Source organism: Pinus tabuliformis, chromosome 2_2, assembly GCF_031772625.1.
Source record: "Pinus tabuliformis cultivar Carrire ecotype Pingquan chromosome 2_2, CPIR1, whole genome shotgun sequence".
In the NCBI taxonomy this organism is placed as follows: Eukaryota; Viridiplantae; Streptophyta; class Pinopsida; order Pinales; family Pinaceae; genus Pinus; species Pinus tabuliformis.
This window is the reverse complement of record NC_142300.1, coordinates 859,852,800-859,877,110: the sequence shown is the minus strand read 5'-3', so window position 1 is coordinate 859,877,110 and position 24,311 is coordinate 859,852,800. Positions and strand designations below refer to the sequence as shown.

The following is a 24,311-nucleotide window of genomic DNA, read 5'->3' as shown; positions in this document are numbered from 1 at the left end:
CACAACTCAAGGAAAACTGTAGCAAGGTATCTTTTATTTTTTGAAGGTTGAGTAAGGTTGGAGGATTGATCTAAGAACTGAAGGAGGATCGAAAGACAACCAAGAATAGCGCTGCAATCCTAGGAAGAAAACACAGTAGTTGAAGGCTTGTTTGGTGCTGGCTGTAGCTTGGTAAGGGTTGGCCACAGGTAAACAATGTAAGTCAAGGGCCTTAGAAACTATGGATAGGCTGGCTGAGGGTTGTGGAGGGTAGGTCGAGGACTACAACAGACAATTGAGGCTTAGAAGAAGCTAGAACGACTAGATAGATGTCAAGTAGGAGGCCTAGGGCAATCACAAGGTTGGTTGAACAGGAAAGAGGGTTGAACAACAATGGATTGAGGGCTAAAGGAGTAGCGCAAGGAAAGAAGTTGTTGTTGGAGGTTTTGCTAAGTCTTGCAGGTGCGCAACAAGGTTGACTGTGAGCTTAAAGAGGTTTGGTTGAGCAGTAGAAGGTGGGCAAGGAGTGCCCTGTGTGCTCCAACATACAATTGAAGGATTTGTTGGCAAAGGACATCCAATGATTAAGGGTAGATGGGAGCTAACAGGATTTAGCCTCAACCCAAGTATTTTGTTTTATATTTGGAACTTGTATAGGGATTTTAAAGGGCCATGATTTTGGTACAAGAGCCTCGCAATTTTCTTATTAAAGCACTTATAAGGAACGTGTTTGGGCCATAAATTCTTCTATACTGTTATTGATTTCACTGTTGTTATATTCCGCTATGCAATGTACTTTAAAGTTGGTCATCTCTAGTGTGCTTTGTCACCAGACACGACCCTTCCCCTCTACGTGTCGTGAATCCTGCGTGTCTGACAAGATTCAAGCCTAATATGTGTCCAACACGAGTTTGAATAGTGTCCTATTTGTAGGACATGAGCCCTACTGGTGTCTCGAAATTTGGACACATGTTGTTAACTTTAGGTATGTTCTATGCTTAGAGCAATTTATTTCAATTTTCACAGTTAGCTCCATATCTTTTCCAGATTAGCAATCACATCAACGTTAAAGTAAATTGCAGATAGAACATAAACATAAATCGCAGAAGACAAGCCAAGACAAGAGGACACAAGATGTGGCACTAGCCAGGGACAAACCCCAATGTGGGGAACCCTTGATCAATTCTTCTTATATGTTTTTCAATAGTTCAACAGAGAGAGAGAGAGAGAGATAGTACATTTACAACAAGAGTCAACACTTTGACTTACCTAGATAAGAGCATAGATCATCTCTAAGAAGATGATACATGAGATCAGGTGAAGACATGCTGCTTCAACTAATTCTCCAAGGTGACTCCTTCACCTATTGTTGTGCTGCATTTCGTCATCATGCTGCACCTCATTGCGCTGCACCATGCTGCACCCATCATCATTATGCTGCATCTCATCACACTTCATTAATCATGACTGTACCCATCACTGTACTGCATTATGTGACATTGCTACACCATGTTGCTATCCTGACCTATGTGTTCCCTGCACCTTGCTTGCTTGTTGTCCCTAGCATGCTTGTGGTCCATAGCATGTTTGTTGTTGCATGCTAGTTATCCCTTGCATGCTAGCTGTAACATTGCATGCTTGGTGTATTTGCTGCTAAGTACCATACAATTGTCCCAATGTTAGTTCGCTGTCCCTTGCATGCTGCTCTCCTTCGGAGATAGATGCTCTGGCTGTTCTGGCAGTTCCGGCTGTTCCCGACAATTTTGGCTGTTCTTGGCAGTTTCAGTTGTTCCCGATAGTTTTGGCTGTTCTTGGTAGTTTCGGTTGTTCCCGACAGTTCTGGCAGTCCCGACAGTTCTGGCTTTTCCAGCAATTCTGACTTTTCTGGCAGTTCTGGCTTTTCTGGCAGTTCTAACTTTTCTGGCTTTTTTGGCTTTTCTCGCAGTTCCGGCTTTTCCGGCATTTCCATCTTTTCAGTCATTTCCAGCTTTTTTGGCTTTTTCGGCAGTTCTGGCTTTTCCTGCAATTCCGGCTTTTCCGGCAGTTCCGGCTTTTCCGGCAGTTCCGTCTTTTTTGGCAGTTCCGGCTTTTCTGGCAGTTCCAACTTTTCCAGCTTTTTTGGCAGTTCTGGCTTTTCCAGCAGTTCCGGCTTTTTGAGCAACGTAGAGCTTATTCTCCCATGACTGCATTTAGATCTAGGGCATCTTATCTAGGACAGGTATACTCTAGGGCACTCCCTCTAGCTCTCTTCTTCATCAAACCCCAAACAGGATGAAGTGAGATCACAAGAGTGAGTGTGTGTGTGACAAATGACTTCAAGTCCTCTTCTATTTATACCGTTGGGCTTCCGAGCCTACATAAGTTGCTCGCCGACTTGAGAATTTGTCCATAATCAAAATAAATTCATAACTCCATGAATACTTATCGGAATCGGATGATCTTTAGATCAATCGTACACCTCTCGATGAGAGGGATCCAAGAAAAATATCAGCTGCCATAAATAAGATGACCCACATGGAGTTTGGCCCTAGTTGCCAATTTTAACACTACCTCTCAACTAGGGAGAACTCCATTCGCTGATCCATATGTTCGACTATACTATCTCTGCCATCAGTGCCCTGCACTGCTCTGCTGAACCATGAAGAAGAAGAATTGATCAAGAATGTATCATACCATTCTCTACCGACCCGAAGTCAGTTTCATTTGAAGAGAGTGTGCCACATCACTCTTACTAACCTGAAGTCAGTTTTATTGATCCCAGATCAATATCACAAGAGAGTGTCTCTACCAGTGTTTTTAAAACCGGAACCGGTGACCGAACCGGTCCACCTAGCTAACCGGTTTACCGACCGGAACCGGTCTAACCGGGACTGGTTTGGTCTAAACGAACCGGTTTTTAAAAAATACATTAAATAATTAATTTTTAATGAAACAAAACTATTTTTAAGATGTAAAACCATGATTCCAAGCCAATAGAGACAAAATATGCAAAGTTTGCTCATTTATATACCATGCAAAGGTGAATATATCAAAATGGCACCGAGTGCAATACATATCATCGACAAAATAGCAAAATACATAAGAAATGAGGCTCTAAATGGCCTATAAAGTCCAAAAACAATGCTGCAAGCTATGAGGCCATTGGCCTACTACAAGTCTATAGTGTACACATGATCAATCATCAAGTCCATCACCACTACTAGACACAGGATCATCATCAGGAGCTACATAGACATCATCTGGTTCAGAGTCTGAGGATGCCTCAGCACAAGTCAGAGTAAGGTCTGAGTTACCTATGTGTTTGAGACTGAGTCGTGAAAGAAGTTCAAAGCCAGATCTCTGTAATATTGTTGTGTAATCTGAACTCTCCTAAAAGGGCCTAATCTAGGCCTTGTTGCAGATATTTTCTAGCAGAACTTGATCAAGATATTTAAAACATATTGATGACACCTTGTTGATGGACTGACGCCAGCAACCTGTGGAATAAAAGGTTCAATCACAAAGCGAAGATGCATGACAAGAATTTATTATACAGGAAAGAAGTAATGAATTAGTCATGAGAATGCAGACCTACAAAAAGATCATTGAAACAAAGCCAGAAATCAAAGTCCAAAACATATTAAAGAAGGCCCGTCGTGAAGTTTACAAACAGATTTTGAATTGCACTGTCAAGTACCTCATTTCTCTTTGAGATTTATTTTGTGCTTTTTTGAATTACAAATCATTTCATAGTTTGAAGGACTCTAAGATCTCCATGAAAAAGACATTACAATGATGGGTAGCTCAGCATCTCATAACTCACAGCCATAAATGAGTCTAACAAAATTATAAGTCTGCAAATGAAAGGTATGCATCATGGCTTGATTTACCCGCAGTGACCTTAATCAATATTAAAGATTTTGCTTTGGCATCATTCTTAAAAAATTTCAAGGCTTGGAATAAAAGACATGTATCAAGAGGTTGATTTCACAAGAATATGATCAGTCAGATCATAGAACTGTCAATCTTGTTGAAGATTGGCAGCTTCGGTCAGAATTTCGTTAGCAAATTAATGGAGAAACTTAATATTTATGACTTTGGCCAAGTCAGCCTCGTAGAAGACAAGTTGGCCCCACATTTCTGACCAGCATTGACTATCTTGATTGACTTGTCCATAAATCGGCCGGTTTAGGACAGAACCGGCCGGTTAGCAATAAACCGGCCAGTTTTGACCTAAACCGGCCGGTTTTTACCGGTTAGGTCTATTTTCTGGGCAAATGAGGCTTCTAACCGGGTTTTTTCACCGGTTCTGACTAGTGAGCCTCCCAACCGGCCGGTTAGGCCGGTAACCGGTCAGACCGGAACGGTTTTTAAAACTATGGTCTCTACCACTCATAATGATCCCAGATCAGTTTCATTGATCCTAGATCAATATCATAAGAGAGTGTCTCAAACCACTCATACTGATCCTAGATCAATGGAGGTCATCCTAGCATAGGGAGTATGGTAGATACAACGATGCGTCCATTGATAGAACTACTATGGTCCCTATCGTCATTTCCCTGCGCATTGATCAGATGAGAGGTACTTCCCATGAGTCCCATACTGCATGGGTAGGATGCCTCGACAGGAGAATGAATCATCCTGTCCACAGGAGAACGAATCATCCTGTCAGTGGATGCCATAGAGAACGAATCATCCTGGCCCACAGTGGCCACAGAGAACGAATCATCCTGGCCCACAGGAGAATGAATCATCCTATTCCACAGTCGCCACGGAGAACGAATCATCCTGGCCCACACGAGAATCATCCTGTTCCACAGTCGCCATGGAGAACGAATCATCCTGGTCCACTGGAGAACGAATCATCCTGTTCCACAGTTGCCACGGAGAACGAATCATCCTGGCCCACAGGAGAATGAATCATCCTATTCCACAACGCACCACCAGGGGAGGGTGAGTGGCCCTATGGTTGTATGTTGCTCCAGTAAGTACCCCAAGCCCCCCAGAGCTCCCAGATCTCAATGCATGGAACATGCAAGACCCTTATAAGAAGGTCTCTCAACGACTCCAAGTCATTCGGGAAAGTTACAGATTTGACCTTTCCCTGGGGCTTTGACAAAAAGTGTCTGCAACCTGTACATCAGTCTCAATGTGATGGAGCCTCCTCGCTCATTGACTTACCATATCCCAGATAAGGCAGTATCTGATGTCTATCTACTGGAGTAATCATCGAATACGGGTTTCCTCAATAATCGAATCCCACCTCTGGTTGTCACAAAGAATCACAGTGGTATTCATCATGTGTACAAACAGCTCACTTAAGAGCTTCTGCAACCATACAGCTTCACAGGAGATCATGCTCGTAGCTGTGTATTCAGTCTCGACGGTGCTTTTAGCAACCGACTTCTGCTTCTTGCTCATCCATGATATCAAAGCAAAATCCAAAGATAACTAGCACTAAGAAGTGCTCTAGTGATCCTCCACACTGCCTGCCCACTCAGCATTCGAATAATCATGCAGTTTCATATTTCCGGCAGTGTATCTCAATCCATGAGAGATTGTGCCCCGAAGATATCTCAGAATATGGCACCAATCCAGTGAGGCTCAACCAAATATGAGCTCACCATGCTAACTGCAAAACATATGTCCGGACGGAAGTTCACCAAGAACATCAACGCGAATGAGTTTATGAAACTCAGGGGCATTTCCCAAATCTGGTCCGACATCACTACCATATAACTTCTGAAAGTTAAGATCCTCGAGGTAGTCACAGGCTTGCAGTTTATCATTCCACATACGGAATCCAACTCCCTTTTACTTATGCAAATGAGAGGGTTTGCACTTGTCAGAAATAGGTCGTCCTCATAAGGTGCCGGTATGAGAGCTCTATCATCCACAACATTCAGGTAATGGTTTGGATCGGTTTCACTCCTAGTGAATCTCAGCTTCATCATACAGCTATCAATTCTCTCATACTACCCCCGGGGTGTTTTGCTTCAAGCCATAGAGGGCTTTCTCCCACCTGTATACATGAGATACCCGATCATGAGTCTCAAACTCCTCGGGTTGTTCCAAACATGTGGACCTGCTGCATGAGGGGAATGGTCCCCTTATAAGATTTTCCTTCGGTACATCTCAGACATGTACCTTCATGCTCTACTTGAATTCAGACATCCCTATCACCATTTGACTCACATCAGGTAGGGCCCCATAGGTAGACCTCCAGTGTTATAGATGCGATATGTCAATTGACATGATCCACAATGGACCATCCTGCAACTTGATACAAATTGCCAACCCTGAACCTATGAGAAAAGGCATCTTTGAAAATTATATTTTTTTTACACGTACCTTTGCATCGATGAATGCCACCCTAAAACCTTTGACTTCAATTTCCGAGATGGACACTAGGTTCTTCTTGCGATCAAGTACATAGAAGAGATTCTGTAAATGAATCGAGTTACCCTTATTGAATTGAGAGTTAACATTCCCTACACCCTTTCTGGGATAGGTGGCATTGTCTCCAAGTATAATCCCACGATTGTTTCCATCTTTACCAAATTAGAGAGTGCACCCATCTATCCGATGAAGTGCCTTGAAGCACTACGATCTATAAGCAAGATTCCCAAAGAATCTGAAGGAGAGGGCCAATACAAGATAGTGCTTCTTTATCTTATCAGAAACAACATTTGATTCTTCATACCTGGGGTTCCTTGCTTTATATGAAGAGTTGGTCATTTCCTTGATGACCTGCATTACCTGTCTTTCCTTTGATCATTGAAGATGTCCCTGGAATGATTGTTATCATCATCAAGTGATGTGTTCCTGCCATCCGGACACTCCGCATAATGGCCGAACTAGTTATCTACCTTTCCTTCCACCCTGAGATCCGGTCTTCCAATGAAGTGATCTTTAGGTAGGCCATATTCCACTGCGCCATTCTGATAATATTCTCTGCTTCAACTTCAACCTTGGTGAATTTGAAGAGGGATGAGGAATCCATTGATCCTTTTGTCCTTTCCCAATTGTCTTTGGTGATTGCTCTTTCACTCTTGCTTGGGCATTGTCTTCACCTCAGCTCTGGTTCCATGTTAACTTTAGGTATGTTCTATGCTTAGAGCAATTTATTTCAATTTTCACAGTTAGCTCCATATCTTTTCTAGATTAGCAATCACATCAACATTAAAGTAAACTGTAGATATAACATAAAAATAAATCGCAGAAGACAAGCCAAGACAAGAGGACACAAGATGTGGCACTAGCCAAGGACAAACCCCAATGTGGTGAACCCTCGATCAATTCTTCTTATATGTTCTTCAATAGTTCAGCAGAGAGAGATAGTACATTTACAATAGAAGTCAACACTTTGACTTATCTAGATAAGAGCATAGATCATTTCTAAGAAGATGATACATGATATCAGTTGAAGACATGCTGCTTCAACTAATTCTCCAAGGTGACTCTTTCACCTATCATTGTGCTGCATTTCGTCATCATGTTGCACCTCACCGCGTTGTACCATGCTGCACCCATCATCACTATGGTTGACCCAAGGTTGACCCTCCCTCCTTGGTCAACACTGATACTAAACTCTTCACGATACAAGAGGTAGAGATGGGTATCAAGAAGTTGGGTGTTGGAAAAGCAAAAGACTTAGCTGAACTCCAAGCAGAATATCTAAAGTGGGGCTCGAAGATTCTTGCACCTCACATTACAAAAATCTTCAACAACATCATACAACAAGGGCTCCCCACAGATTGGACAACTAGTCTAGCAATACCTCTTTTCAAGAGCGGCGACATCAATAATCCCTCCAATTATAGGACCATCATGATAAACCCTTTGTTTGCAAAGCTATTTGGAAGCATGCTAGAAAACAAAATTAGCAAGTGGGCAGAAGAAAGAAATAAGCGTGCTAAAGGGCAAGCAGGTTTTAGACCTAAGCATTCCACAGTTGATCATCGCATAACTTTAAGGCACATCATTGAAAAAGTTTGGGAGAAGAAGGAAGAAGTCTTTTGTTGCTTTGATGATTTCAGAAAAGCGTTTGACTCGGTTCCTAGGGATAAACTTTGGCAAAGAATGGAGGAACTTGGGGTTCCTAAACATTTGAGAGCAGCTATGCATAGGTTGTATGAAGAGGTGAAATTCAAAATTAGAACTTCAGCAGGCATTTCTGAAAGTTTTAGAAGCGATATCAGGGTCAAGCAAGGTTGCCCACTGTCTCCTACCCTTTTTGGTTTATATATCGACAAGCTTGAGGAGTGGTTAAATTCGCAAGGGGGTGATGGTATCTATTTGTGCAAGTTTGTTATAAGGCTTCTTTTGTATGCAAATGACCTTATTCTGATTGCTAAATCGGCTCTTGGTTTGCAAGAGCACTTACTATCCCTTGAGCATTTTTGTAGAAGTGTGGGGATGCAAGTCAATATTAGCAAAACGAAAGTAGTGATCTTCTCTAAGAAAAGAAAACATAACCAACATAAGTTCTACTTTGAAGGCAACATTCTGGAAGAAGTTGCGGATTACAAATACCTCGGAATTGACTTCAACAAAAATCTAAGCTGGAATGGTTGTAGAAAGAAAAGAACTTTGGGGGGTTGGAAAGCATTTTATGCTTTTCAAAATAGGTGTAGAGAGGCAGAGTTATGGGACTGGAAGACCACTCAAACTCTTTTTGGGCTTTTAGTGATTCCAGTGATTCTATATGGTTGTGAACTGTGGGCTAGCAATACTTCCGATATGCAGTGGAGACAAATTGAGAAAATTCAGAAGCGTTTGGTTACAAACAAATTTAAGATTAAAAGTGCAGTTCCTTATGATATCTTGTTAAGTGAAACAGGGACTGCTCCTATTGAAGCAATTGCTATGGTGCGAGTCATAAGGTATTTAAAAAAAATTGAGCAAATGGAAGAGCGTAGATGGCCTAAGGTTGTCTTTAATGATAGATTGTGCAAGAGCAAAAAAACTTGGATGCAACAAAATAACAAATGGTTTAGTAAATGGGATATTTGCTTGAATGCGTGCCCCATAAACAACAAAGAGATAAAAGCTTTTGTTATGGAAAAGTTCCACAAACGTACTTGGGAGAAGGAGCTAGGAAGAAAGAAAAATTACTATATTGAAGTGTTTAATCCCACTCATAATCATCAACCAAAAGCATACATAGAGGCCAATATTTCTTGGAGAGCCAAAATTCTTATTGCTCAGTTAAGGACCAATTCTCATCAACTCCGTTGTGATACAGGGCGCTGGAAAAGGCCAAAGGAAGTGTGGGAGGAAAGGGTATGCATTTTTTGTTCTTCTGGAAAAGTGGAAACAGAAAAACATTTCATTTTAGAATGTGAGGCCTTCAAAGACAACAGGGAAAGTTATGCAGATACGCTGACAGCTAGCTCTTGGGATAATCTATTTAATGAGGGGTTTGTCGAGAAGATGGGAGCATTTATTGTGAAGCTTCACAAAAAAAGGGCCGAATATATCAAGCAGATGAAGAAGCAATCTGTTCGCTAGGCTATCTTTAGCCTCGTGGACGTTAAAATATTTTCTTTCTTTCTTTCTTAATCATGACTGTACCCATCACTGTATTGCATTATGTGCCATTGTTGCACCATGTTGCCATCTTGACCTATGTGTTGGTTGCACCTTGCTTGCTTGTTGTCCCTTGCTTGCTTGTTGTCCCTAGCATGCTTGTTGTCCTTAGCATGCTTCTTGTTGCATGCTAGTTGTCCCTTGCATGCTAGCTGTAACATTGCATGCTTGGTGTATTCGCTGCTAAGTACCATATGACTGTCCCAATGTTAGTTAGCTGTCCTTTGCATGTTGCTCTCCTTCAGAGGCAGATGCTCCGGTTGTTTCGGCAGTTCTCGGTGGTTCTGGTAGTTTCGGCTATTCTCGACAGTTCCGGATGTTCCTGGCAGTTTCCGTTGTTCTTGGCAGTTTCGGTTGTTCCCGACAGTTCCGGCAGTCCCGACAATTCAGGCTTTTCTGGCAGTTCCGGCTTTTTCAACATTTCTGGTAGTTTCGGCAGTTCCAGCTTTTCCGACTTTTCCGACATTTTCGGCTTTTCTGGCAGTTCCGACTTTTCCGGCAGTTCTAGAACTTTTCCGTCTTTTTCGACAATTCTGTCTTTTCTGGCAGTTTTGAATTTTCCGACTTTTTCATTTCAACTTTTATGGCGGTTTCGACTTTTCTGGCTTTTCCGGATTTTTCGGCAGTTCCGGTTTTTCCGGCTTTTTTGGCTTTTTGAGCAACGTAGAGCTTATTCTCCCATGACTGCATTTAGATCTAGGGCATGTTATCTAGGGCAGCGTATACCCTAGGGCACTCCCTCTAGCTCTCATCTTCATCAAACCCAAAACAGGATGAAGTGAGATCACAAGAGTGAGTGTGTGTGACAAATGACTTCAAGTCGTCTTCTATTTATACTGTTGGGCTTTTGAGCTTACATAATTTGTTGGCCGACTTGACAATTTGTCCATAATAAAAATAAATTCATAACTCCATGAATACTTATCGGAATCGGATGATCTTTAGATCAATCCATGTGGGCAATAAATAAGATGACCCACATGGAGTTTAGCCCTAGTTGCCAATTTTAACACATGTCCTATGAGTGACATTCTCCTTTATATTTCATTTTCATCCTTTACTTAAATTTTTAACATTACCATGAAATGACTTTGGATGTTTGAGAGTGGTTTAAACCTCGTTGGATTTCGTATGGAGAAAGTATAATTTTAGATCCCACTCAAAATCCAACAGTCTTAACAGTTTTTAGGATTTCAAGATTGGGGGATTACAACGTTTCCATTGTAGTCTGTCATGTATGAGGGTATGGAACTAGCATTTTATTAAGAGGGCCAAGCCTCTATGTACCTTGATGTTGGTGGCATTGATTGTTGAACTCATCTATCATGAACATAGTAAAAATGCCCCTGTCACTCAAACAAAATCTTGATTTGACATGTTAAGCTTTTTCTATCTTATTTTAGTGCTTAGAGGGTGATGTTGATGATGAGTATCCCAATATAGATAATGATTTTGATGATATATAGTACTAGTTGTTTGTTCTAGCATGATTTTTTTTGGACTATACAGGGCATTTAGGGCGTCTTTCTTGATGTATTTTTGGTTCAGAGATGGAACACATTTGCATTCATTGCTATTTTGGTTATGTGCATTGGTTGTGTATTGAATTTGCATCATTGCCAACTAAATGTTTTATATATTTCATAATACATGTTTAATTCACTAAATTTTTATAGTTTTTAATATATAATATACAACGTGTCCTCTGTGTCTTATTCCCGGGGGTTGTTGTGTCATGTGTCGGATATTCGCATTTTCTTGTCGTACATGTCCCATGTGCTTGTGTCAAGTGACTTAGCTAGTGTGTTTATGTGCTTAGCTAAGACATAGAATAGAGCTAGGGTGCGTGGAAATTTCTAAAATGGTATCAAATCCACTTTGAAGCGCAGTTGGATTAGAGTGTGCATGGGGATCAGTTCTAAGAGGGAGTTGATTTGACTTGTTTTTGAAGGAAGGACAACTTGTCAAAAATGGTTTCTGGCTTGAGGTATGAGGACAGGGTTGAGTTGGCTAGGCATAACAAGTCAGATGCAAAGGCCAAGTTGATCATACTTGATGGATTCAAGGATCACTTGGTACCTCATCTCACTAGGAAGAACATTGCATGGGATATGTGGGAGGCTCTGAAAGATTTTTTTCAGAACAAGAAAAAGAACCAAAAGATGGTATTGAGAGAGAAGCTCAGGGACATCAAGATGACAAATGGAGAGAATGTAACTTTGTATCTTACAAGGTTTCAACAAGTTTGTGACGAGCTTAGTGCCATTGGTGATGAGGTTCAGGAACTTGAGTTGGGGAGGACTGCCTTCGTAGAGTAGTGGAAGCCATTTATCAAAGGGATAGTCTCATGAGAGAATCTACCAGATTAGAACAAGTTATGGGATGATTTCATCCCAAAGGAACTTTGGGACAAGAATCTTCAGAAGAAGAGTATTGATGAAGAGAATCTTTCTCTTGCTAGTAAGTTGGAGAAGGGCAAAGGGAAGTTCGATAATGGAAAGAAGAAGGACTTGAGTAAAGTGAAATGCTTTACATGTGACGCATTTGGTCATTATGCGAGTAAGTGACCACATAGGAATAAAGGAGGGAATGAGAAGAAGCAAGAGACGACAATGGTTGCTTCAACCACAGTTGTGTAGGATGATTTCATGAGAAGGTTCGAGGAAGAGTTTTTTTTATCTCTCATTTCTCAGGGAACACCATTTGTGAGGGTGCTTGGTTTATGGATCGCAGAGCGTCAAAGCATATGACAAGATCGCGAGAAGTATTTGAGAGCCAGACTAAATGGGAGTTTGATGTACACATGAAAATTGGTGATAAAGAGTCTGAGGGTTGTCAACGGGACAAGGATTGTACCATTCAGGATGGAGTCAAGGGGGCTGCTACGAGTCTAAGATGTACTTTGGGTACCGGAGCTTAGGTGTAGCATGTTGTCTGTCTCAAAAATTGAGGCTGAGGGGTTTGAACTTTGAAGCAACGTTCTGAGATGGAAAAGTGATGCTCAAACCTAGTGGCTCTATCTCTAGTTTAGGAGTGGTTCTTGGAGTCAAAGAGAATGGTTTGTACAGCCTGAAGGGCAAGCCTATTGCCCAAGGAAAGAAGGTTTATAAGACACGGAGGGAGTCGAGTTCCAGAGGGAGTTCACAGATTCAGAGGGAGAGTTCGCAACCATGAAAGAGCGCATCATCAGAGGCAAGAAATGAGACTTCCATAGCTGACAAGAAGGAACCATGGAATGGCTTAAGAGCCCATCAGGAAAAAAAGAGAGGGAGAAGGCTTCTAGTAGCAGGGACACTTCCAAGAAGAGTGCTGTTCATACTGCAAGTTTTGCTTCTGTGATGGAAGATGAAGCATATGATGAATACTGAAGAGTATCTATGGAATAGGATTGTGTTCCAGTATGGGAAAAAGAAAGACTTCCGAGGAATGGAAGTACCTCCCTCGCTAAGAGGGAGTGATGAAATTGGGTAGCTTTGGGAGGTACTCCCACAAGCCTTGGGTGTTAGGCTTATGAGGAGAAAGCCCTCAAAAAGATGAGTTTGTGGGAAAAGTACCCAAGTTTGGGTTTTGACCCAGAGGAGTGGGCTTGGAACCAAAGGAAAGTAATATTATATTCTAATTGATGATTAAGGTTGAGTTGGAAACACCTTAATGGACCAAGGTATTCCCTAAGTGAATAATGGACAAATATAATAGCCAAAGATTAGGCTAGTCACAAGATGTGAAAGTAGACACACTTGTGTGGAGTGGAGAACCTCCAAGAGGGCCACAAATATTAGAGGAGAGATGCAGCTCAATGAGAATCACAACAAGGAATCGTTTTTGTTTTGAAGACCGAGTGAGGTTGGAGGACTGATCCAAGAGCTGAAGGAGGACCGAAGGACAACCAAGAATAGTGTCGCAGGCCTAGGAAGAATCCACATCAATGGAAGGTCTGTTTTGGTGCTGGCCACAGGGTAAATAATGTAAGTCGAGGGCCTAAAAAACTATGGATAGGTTGGCCGTTGGTTACTTGAGTAGGGCCGAGTGCCTTAGTGACTGTGTAGAGGCTGGTTGAGTTTGATTGAAGGCTGTTGTAGTAGCTTGTTGATGAAAATCGAGGAGGCCGAGGGTTGTTGAGGGTAAGCTGAGGCCTACAACAAGGCAACCAAGGCCAGAATGGCTGGACAAGGGTCAAGGAGGAGGTCTAGGGTAGTTAGGAGGCTCGCCGAATAGGAAAGAGGGCTGAACAACAATGGAATGATGGCTAAAGGAGCAACCAAGGCAAGGGGTTGCTGTTGGAGGTTATGTTAAGTCTGCTAGGGGGGAAACAAGGTTGACTGTGAGCCTAAAGAGAGATCGCTGAGCAGTAGAAGGTGGGCAAGGGGTGCCCTGTGTGTTACAACAAACAACTGAAGGATTTGGTGGCATAGGACAACCAGTGATGAAGGGTAGACGAGAGCTAAAAGGACTTAGCCTCAGCCTAGGTAATTATGTATTGTATTTGGCATTTGTACATGGATTGTAAAGGGCCATTATCCCTGGTATGAGAGCCCTATGTTTTTCTTATTAAACGATTGATAAGGAACTTGTTTGGGCCATAAATGCTCTTGTACTGTTATTGATTTCACTGCTGTTGTGTTCCGTTGTTCAAACTTCAAAGTACTTTAAAGTTGGGCATCTCTAGTGTGCTTATGTGCTTAGCTAAGGCATAGACCAGACCTAGGGTACATGAAAATTTCTAACATAAAAGGGAGATTGTAGCTCACTCTTTAGGCATGCATAATCATTCCTCATATCGATTTGGAGAGCTGTTGTAGCTTTGAAGTGCTAAGGGTAAAACCAATGTTACCAGACTTGGAATCGACAATAAATCGGCAAGGCAAAAGAGCAAAGAGTTTTAATTGGATCGGGAAAAAATCAGTGAATTCAATGATAAAGATATACACATATATTGAATTAAAAAAAAACATTTTTCATTGATATTCAATAAAGCCATGTCCAAACAATGCATAATATCAATAGATGTCCAAAATATTATGAATGAATAAGTATCTCATATATGTTATGAATCCAAACATGATCCAAACACTGATTCCTGACTCCTAACCAGTGACTACATAGAACTAGAAGCATCTGCTTCTACAACTTTATAAAATACTGAATACTAATCAATAAAAAGGACGTAACTTAAATCTCTTGATTGCTGCTGAAATGATACGATAATGGTTTGCTACTGAAATCTTTGATAGAGCACATGCTGAAGCACGCTGCACACTACGCCTCTATTATGTGGAGTAAAATGAAACTGAAACCATGCCTCTATTACCTTCTCGGCGTATGAGTGAGTTACGGACCGACGTTTAATTTTTAACCTAACTAAACCATGCGGCGAACAATGCAGCAACCCGAACAGTTAAAACTCGTGCTCACCTAGTGGAGTGCTGAAAATCGCCTCAGTCACCTAAATCGCAATTAATTGGTGAGTTGCGAGTCAAACTTGCATTGACCATGAGTCAAACTTGGTCAACATGAGTTTGACTCTCCCAGAGTTGAATCAGATCGTTTGAGGAAAGAGCAGAGTTTGACTCGTGATTAATTGCGAGTGATCAGAGATTCATGTTTCACTAGGTAAAACCCTTGAGCAAATTGGTTTCGATGGTGAAACAAATCATCCTAGTTGATCAAAGGGAAAGATCACTCAGAACTTTCGTAGGTATTTATTGCTGAAGATTCATCTCATTGCCAAGTCGTGGGTACAATCAGAGATCGTGGAATATTTGGGAGGTTGTATTTTCGTCTGCAGTTCAAGCCATCATTTGTTGGGTCGTGGCATCAAAAGAAGGGTCAAACTAGCCATCAAATTTGGTCCAGTATAGTAATTTACATCCGTGTAAGGGGACGTCCCAATGCTGTCATCATCTCCTTGCCATTAGCCATTACTTTTTATGGTCTTCTAGAAATATATTTTTGTAACTCAGAAGGTTGCTCCAACATGTAATTCCAGGTTAGATTAATAAAATAGATCAAAATATATTGGCTAAGTTTATTTGCTGTGGTATTTTTTGCTTGTGGTATGATGGTTGAGTTATTTGTTTAGCAAGAAAGGATTTTACAGTGGTATTAATAAATAGACCTGTTATACTGGTAGAATTTATTTGCTGTGATATTTTGTTTTGGGTATGTTGGTTGAGTTGCTTGTCTAGAGAGGGGATTTTACATAATATCTCTCGCGATCCAGTCATGTGACGAGAATCACCACTGTTCACAAACTAGGCATCCTTGGAAGTTGTGCGAGAAAGGCAAGATACCAATGAGAACTCTTTCTTGAACCTCGCAGCAAATTTTCTGACTTCAGTATCTATAGATGCCTTCTCGCTGTTGTAAATTACTCTTCTTGTTCAGATATTGTGAAGCATAATGTCCACTCTTGTGGCAGGCAAAGTATTTCACTTTTCTCAGATCCTTCTTCTTTCCAGCCTATTAAATAGCCTCTTCACTTGTATCCTTCTTGACCTTATCTTTGCTCCTTTTGCCCTTTCTTGCCTGGCCGGCAAGGGCAAGTTTCTCATCATGACCCTTCTGTAGGTCTCCTAGAGATTCCTTTCAAATCTCCTTTTGGATGAAATCATCCCATAGCTTGCCCCCTTTAGGAAGATGCTCTTGTGCAAATGATGCACTTGATACAAGGATCCCATGGTTTGGTAAAGCCATTTAGGGTCGTCCTTACCATCTCCTCATTTGTTATAATCTCCCCAACTGTTGCCAACTCATCATGTAGTTGAGTGAACTCGGTGAGATAATCAGTCATGGTATTTGATCTAGTCATCTTGGTGTTTCTGAGTCTCTCTCAACACCATCTTCCTGTTTGTATTATCACTCTGATCGTTAGAGCCTCCCTCATCTCCCTTATTGTCTTCTTGGATAGGCGAGGAATCACATGATCATTCACTGCATCCAAGATGATCCTCCTGGCTTTCACATCCTTCTGGTTGTGGATGACCATTTGTACAACATCTGTAGGCGGGGTGAGTTTGGTGTTAGCAAAATCCCATAGACCATTCTCCATTAGGATCAATGTAACCATCACCTTCCAGGGAATGAAGTTTGATGGCCCCTCCAACTTGTCAAAAATCTTTTAACCTGATTGCGACCACCTCTCAAATCAGAATTTTACTGAAAAATTTGCTGCTGGAAATTTAGATCTGCTCTAAACTTGTATGAATTCTGATTTCCCCTTTTCATATTTGATGCTATGAGACCATGTTAATTTCTAAATTCCAAATCTAATTTCAATTCCTAGTAATTGTTATAACCTAGAAAAATTATTTCCGCAATTACTAAATAAAAAATACTCTAGAATTTATAACTCATAATTAAATAGTGGAAACAAAATATAGGAAATAAATCACATAGAAAATTATTCCAACTAATCTTCACTTTTTGTGCTTGGAACAATGAGGTTCCCTTACTGGGAAATTGGCCCATAGAAAATTAAAGAAATTATTACAACAAATAAACCTGGCAAATTTGCCCTTGAGAAATTTGATCTGCACCACAAAAGCACTGTACAGCCAATGCATAGCCTCTCTTTCCACACACATGGCTTGCCGAAGCTACCCTCTGACAGCCTATGCATCCTAACTGCTCTACCCATGTGACACACGTCAGCTGTGACCCTCTCTGCAGAACTTGTGCCCAAAAATTGGCATGGCCTCCTCGTTGAAGAGCCCCCACTCAATCTCCTCTGGAATTTTTTTCTCATTGTTTCGCACTTCTTTTCTCTTCAGTCCTTTGAGAAATTCATTCTCTCAATCTTTGTCAATTGTTGTGTCCTCCTTTCCTTAGGCATGCTTTTATAATTTCTCGTTGAGCTAAATCCTTCACCATAATCTCCATAGTGATTGATGGCTAGGATTAAATCTTAACCCACTTGAGTTCAATGGTTGGATTAAAACAAATTCACTTACGGAAGCAAAGGTACATTTCCTTAGTTTTCCTAGCTCAATAACCAACATTAATCAATTAACTTAATTTATGTACTTTTCCTAAGTTAGGCTAAATCATAAAGATAACCTACTCGATAAATTGAGCAAGTTTCATAAGGAGGGTTTGGACGAATCTTGTATGCTTGACGCCTAGCCCATACAACTCTTTAGCAAGTTGTACAGATATGTTTAGTGGGGATTTATACAACTGTTGGTTTTACAGTCTGCATAGGTTGCTTTGTAAGCTTTGATTAAAGGCATGAAACACTATTTTGAAGGATAAATGATTTGTGTATGTGTGTATCTCATTTATGCTACTATTATTTACTTTTCAATAATTGTGTGATTGATGCACAAAAGGGATTTTCAACTTTGTGGGAAACATTTTTCAAGGACGTTTGTGCTCACGAGATTCTTCCTTTGTTTGAAAGACTGGGATGATTGTATCTTGGATGAGACTCAAATGAAGTCAAATGCTAGCAAGAAGGATGGTGACAATAACTGAGTCCTATTGGGAGTCTGGACAAACGATGAAGGGCAGAGGAAAAAGACCTAGCAAGGGAAATGGAAAAAAAATGAGGAGTCAACCTCACAACAAGGGAAGCACTCAAGTTAGGTAAAGTGCTTCATTTGTCATAAACACGGGCATTGTTCATCACAGTGTCAAGATAAGAAGAAGGACAAAGGGAAGCAACAATAGATGTAGGTGGCAACCTCTACAAAAAATCAAATGAATGAGTTCGCCACCAAATCTGTAATGTCCCCAATGAAATAATTGCCCATGGGAGGACAGAATAGCTTATCCAAGCTCGTAGACTATAGTCTTTATAAAGAGGGAAAACCCAAATTATCCAATCTTTGGGTCAACATTGGGTAAATTTTGGAGTCGGCTGGGTCAAAAAACCCAAAATTGGAGGTTGCACTTGCCACCCCTCACATTAAAGAAGCCCCATGAGGAAATCTATAAATAAGGGAGAGTTGGAGTCATTTATCATCATCAATTTGGATTTGAGATCGCTTTTCACTTGAGCTGAGGCTCTGAGGGTTTAAGACCCCTTCTCATTGGTTAGCGTTGGTGGAGGTGATCCCATCCTGTCTAATCATCTGTCTAGTTTCGGTGGACTTGATCCAACCCTACCTAGACACCCTTCTTCTTGTTTTGGCACAGGTCATTGGAGCAGTTTTGGTTTGGTTGAAGGATTGAAGATTTTACTTGTCTTGGCACAATGTATTCGTTGGAGTGGCTCGAGTGAACTGACAAGCAAGGAGGACGATCTCTAGCAGCAAAATCATTCCTGTGTTTTCTCTTTTAAGTAGGGGACAACCCCCAAATTATTCCCTAGATACAACCCCTGGATCTGAAACAATGAGAGTAATTTTGAAGCATTTTACCACGAACGGTTTATCCATTGGAACGTTAAGAATAGGGAAAATTTTAGGGGCTAATATTCACATTTGGGCTAATTTTCCATGCTTTTTTCCAAAAAAATTATTTGCGAATTTCCATTTTTCCCTAAAATTGATTTGCCCAATTTTTATAGGATAAAATGATTTTACCTAAAAAATCGCCAAAATTTTATAGAGACTATATAAAAACATTAGAAATTTGAATATCTTTACAAAAATATCACCAAACATTTTACAATTTAAATATTAGGGACTAGTAGGATTTGTGAAGGTTTCTAAATTTTAAGATAAATTTCAATCCTTAAATTTGTCCCTGGTTGAGAAGGGTTTTATGTGAAGAAACGATTTGCTCTGAGGCCCGAGCACCTATTATATCAGTTTGCAGCTGGCATTTTTGGGCATATGTCTGGCCACAGGAAGGGCTGCCGTACCCTGAACACTCCTCTGCACTTGCATTCATTCCCTCAAACAGGCTCCACACTGCACCTATAATTTGTCCTGCGGCCTCTTGCAGTAACAGGGACTCCCATCTGCAGTACTAATGACCCTCTATCAGCTCTCAGGTAGTGATCTGCAATAACAATACAGGCACGAGGTTTGTTGGGTGGAGAAGTTGAGGAATCCAGGCTTCTTGGGTAAAGGCTGGATCCCCCCTAAGCAGTAACGGTAGCAGTATCTGATTTATGTGTTTATTGGTAGGGCTCAGTACCGAATTAATAAGATTGCGGATTAAACATATACACTGTGTGGGTGGTCAACCCAAATTCTTGTGGACGTGATATTAACTGTTGTTGTGGTAACTGAATTATGCTGTGAACCATTGACAGGATAAATTCTCTGTTTTAGTGTGCAAAGCAGTTTGTGGGCGCTGTCAGCCCAAATTCTTGTGGACATTATGTTGATTGTTGTTGATGTAGCTGAATTATATTGTGCACTACTGTCTGGATAAGATCTCTATTTAAGTGGATAGACCAGTGTGAATTCCTTAGAGAATTTTACTGCCATTGCATTTTCATGTTCATGTACCGTTATGTGTATTACTCTCAATGGTTGGCTAGCTACAATAAGAAACCCTAGGACAAATTTGTGACAGTTATTATGTATATGCATGGTCCAAGAACTTAAACCTTGAATGGACGGAGAGAGTAAATCTGTCTTCTTCCCTGCTGCAGATTAATTTCTACTGCTATGATCGTTCTTAACCAGGTATTGGGTGACAAGTCAATATGGCAGCAAACTATCCTTTATTTATGTCATCTCATTTTATCCTAGTTAAACTAGGCTTTGCAATTTCAGAGTACACTTAAAAAATAAACCATCCTTTTCTGTAGTGGTACACTCTAGTCAGCTTCTCACTATTGTTCTATAGTTGGATGTAATTTTCATGAGAAATGCACAGTACTCTGGAGTTGGATGTACTTTACTTGCTGAGTTGTATTTCTGTCTCATTGAATGCTTTTTGGTCATTTGGGGGAATTAATACATTTTTAATTTCCAGCCACATTTGGAATAAAACGTACCTATGACATTGTTGGCCTCTTTTTATATATTTAATTGGAGTTTAATATTATTAAACAGCAGAGTTTGATCCCCCAGTCAATGCTGCTTTTCTCAGCAACTTGATTTAACGTATGATGTTGTAAATTTTCCTTTTTACCCATTAATACATTTCTGTAGATAAGATTGTGGTCATGCTTCCTTAAAATATGTTTCATTCTCACTATTTCCTTGTCTATCCATTACTAGGGAGTACTAGAGCTTGGAGGCTTTCCTTGTCTTGTTTCTTTGTTTTGACAGAAGCTTCCTCTTATTTCCATGCAGCAATCATGCCCTTCCCTTCTCAAAATATGACAATGAAATTTAGCCAGCTGAAAACACTCAAGGAAGATCCCTTTGGCTAAGAATATCTATTCCATCAAAGTCACCCTAGTCCCCGAACTACATGCTTGGATGGGTGAGGCAGTTCACAATAGGAAAAGCATGTCTAGGGATTTGAACCTTTTTGTGGGGGATATCACTACCCCTGCTTAACCGGTGAACCAAGACTCCAGTGACATTTTATTGTATTTTTGGCTAGTTTTTCTCCATATCCAGAGTTGCATTTGCTGCTTATGAACAAGTCAATGTTAAAGTAAGTAGAAGCATTTAAATGGAATGCATAAATATGAATTATAAAAGTATGCTAGTGCCAACTACAACATGTTGATAAAGTGAATGATAGAGGAGTAGCAGAAACGACATTTTTTTTTTGTTTTATGAGATTTTGTTGTTAAATTGTCACAAATAGGGATGTTTGACGATTCAATGATAAACGTATGCCAATGCAAACTACAACATGACGATGAATGAATTTGTGTTGTTAAATTCATTACACAGGGATGTGTTACGGAGGGTGGTGGATACACTCCATGCGCTCCCCATGCTACTGGGCTGTGGGTAATCCAAGGGGGATGTTTCCCCAAGTCCCCTTTTGTTGGGGGGCCACAAGGGATGTAGTATGGAATGTCGCTCTCAAAAATGATATGCTCTCTTGTTCCCTTTTGACCAAAGTACATTGTTTAGAGGAAAGAAAGACAAATGCAGAGTAAAAAAAAAGTGAATGTAAACCTAATGCACATTTATATGGTAATCCAAGGGGGATGTTTCCCCAAATCCCCTTTTGTTGGGGGGCCACTAGGAGATGTAGTATGGAATGTTGCTCTCAAAAAATGAGATGCTCTCTTGTTCCCTTTTGACCAAAGTCCATTGTTTCAAGGAAAGAAAGACAAATGCAGAGTAAAAAAATAAAAATTAATGTAAACCTAATGCACAGTTATATGAGGAAGGACCTGATGAGGCACCACTTTGCTTGGTTGGTGTGCCATTGAGTATTCTTGATAATGCAAATGATTCTGATTCAGATCGCAACACTCCCATGTTGGTCGTTATTCATTCATAAGTAGCTCGATGTAGAGACTGTTGGGGCATTGCCTTGAGCAGTGATGCTCATTTGTAATTGTACTTGTTCTTAGATCAGTTATCAGTTATGTGAGCTATCTTCAAAATTTTCTAAATATGATGAGAAATGCAGTGGTGATAGATGATTTGTGATTGTGTTTATTACTTCATGTCACATCATTACATGTATGATTTATTATTTAAAGTGTTACAGGTAATGATGTATGTTAATCGTACGGTTGTTATGTGTAGGATTTTGAATGATTTAAGTCTCAGTTTTTGTATATTTTTATTTTTAGTTTTGTAATATTTTTGCAGGAGTTCCCTTTTCAGAGACCCTGATGTCCCATATGATGTTTTATAAAATTTGGGGGATTCTTCCACACATCTTCTAGATGTGTTTCCCTGCTCCTGCATTCCTGTGCCCCAGAAACTTGTTAGAACATTGGTTACATTGTCATAAATATGATTGGTTGACATTCTTTTTGGTGTCACAATGTAATATACAAACAACAGTAAGGTAGGATGTGATCTTAGTTGTGAATGACAATTGACTGGTTGTGCCTGGCTGCCCAGAAACATCGAATGCCTTTGCTTTTGAATGCAATGTCTTCTATAAATCTGGTCCACAATCAATGTATTTTAAGCATTCTGTCACCGAGAAATTCACTTGAAGTGTCAGTTGTAGGATTGCTGGAATGTTTTTATTATTTGACTTTTGGTTTACTTGTTGATGCATATAAATTTATTGGCAGGTTTGCTATTATGGCCAGCACTATCATTGTTTTGCTTATAGCCCTGATAATGCATGGATTATGTATGATGACGCAACTGTGAAGGTAAGATCTTGAATAAAGGGAAACAGAAAATGAGAAGGAACTGACTGTCAGCAAGACACTTAAGCAGAGTGTAATTGCTAATTGATGTCTTTATTTACTGAATATTTGGCTTTAAATGCAGGTTGTTGGTGGATGGGATGAGGTGACCGATACATGTAGGAGGGGTCATCTACAACCTCAAGTCCTTTTCTATGAAGCTATGGATTGATATTGATGAAGTTGGTGGTTAGTTTTTATTTTGTAGCATAATGATCAGCAGTGTGCATGGTGCTATCGATTTATTGTGTGTTCCTCTCTAAACATGCATGCTTGCAAAATTTATATGGGGTGTCGGAGATTAATGATCTTGTGAATAAATTCCTGGTCTTATCTCAGGAAAGGGCCTACACATGCTGGGATGATTAAAAGTCTTGATATTTATAGTTAAATTTGTGCATGGTCAGTTATTGCACTGGTGCTTTGCCTCCCAGCAGAGGGAGTAGTTAGGAAGTGAAGCTCCAGGTAACTATTTAGTAATTAAGTTGAGGTAATACTCAAGCGGAAAATTTTGACTGTATAAGATCTGTATCACTTGCCATGTGATTCAGTTGAGGTGATATAACAAAAATATGGAAGGATAAGAACTGAAGCAATCTCTCTGGAAGGTGGGATTGTAGTGGTGAAGAAATTGGCATTGATGGCAAAGCACCTTTTTTAGCTAGCCACTAAGTTTGCTGCATTGGCATTGATGGAGGCATCTTGAATGAGGTATCAGTTTGTTTTCATTTTAGTTAGAATATCATTTTCTTTCATGTAAGCAGCCCAAATCAAGTGGTAGTAGCTGCTATTTCTAAGATTTTGCGTCAACTTTCGGATGCGATATTTTGGAACCAAATCCTTTTGGTTTGGTGTAGATCATCAAAGAATATATGAGCGCTCCAAACATAGGTTGAACAGAGTGTGCTCTTTGGTTATATTATAATTAATATTTTGCATATTGTAGCCTTGCACATAAATGTTCAATTTTCTGTTCAGGAAGATGATATGTACCACAGTTCATAGGACAGTAATGCACTGGTGATGGATCACCCAGGTTCTGTAATTTTTTTCAATGGGTGTGAAATCTTGATGACCCGTGAATGCTGATCTGTTAGTCTACTTATTCTTCACGAGTTTGACATGTACAGATCAAATTAATATGAAATTATTTTTGCCTCCGTTATCAATAATGTGGATACGAAGTAATTTGCTCTGAATGCTTATTTTTTTAAATACTGGTAGGTGTTCGAATGAGGAACTGGCTTTAGATATCTCAACATAACGGTTTCAACGGTTTCTTAGGAAAAAACACGTTATCTTCCTCATAAAGATTTTGTCAGCAAATACATTTTTTGAGAGCCTTGTTATATTAAACATGATTTACAGAATGGCAGGCGATGGTATATATAATATATTTTCTGTCCTTGAACCTTTTAGTATGGTGAATTGTAAGCACCATGCAGGTGTTCTTTTCGGAACATTGATGTGATAAGTATTCTGCCTGGAACCTTGTAAATGTCGATAATTTCAACTTCCACCTGCAGTCTGTCATTTATCGAGGTTGTGGGCAGAAAGCCCACATGGTCGATTT

General features: G+C 40.2%; 1 protein-coding gene across 1 annotated transcript in view; it reads left to right on the top strand.

The window, feature by feature from the left end:
- LOC149195696 (uncharacterized) overlaps positions 1-23,834 on the top strand; it is a 101,262-nt gene extending 77,428 nt beyond the window's left edge. The window contains 2 exon segments of the mRNA XM_089405408.1: positions 22,619-22,702; positions 22,824-23,834. Of these exon segments, the coding sequence (XP_089261534.1) occupies positions 22,619-22,702; positions 22,824-22,910 (171 nt within the window). The 3' untranslated portion in view covers positions 22,911-23,834.
- Positions 23,835-24,311: the final 477 nt, after the last annotated feature.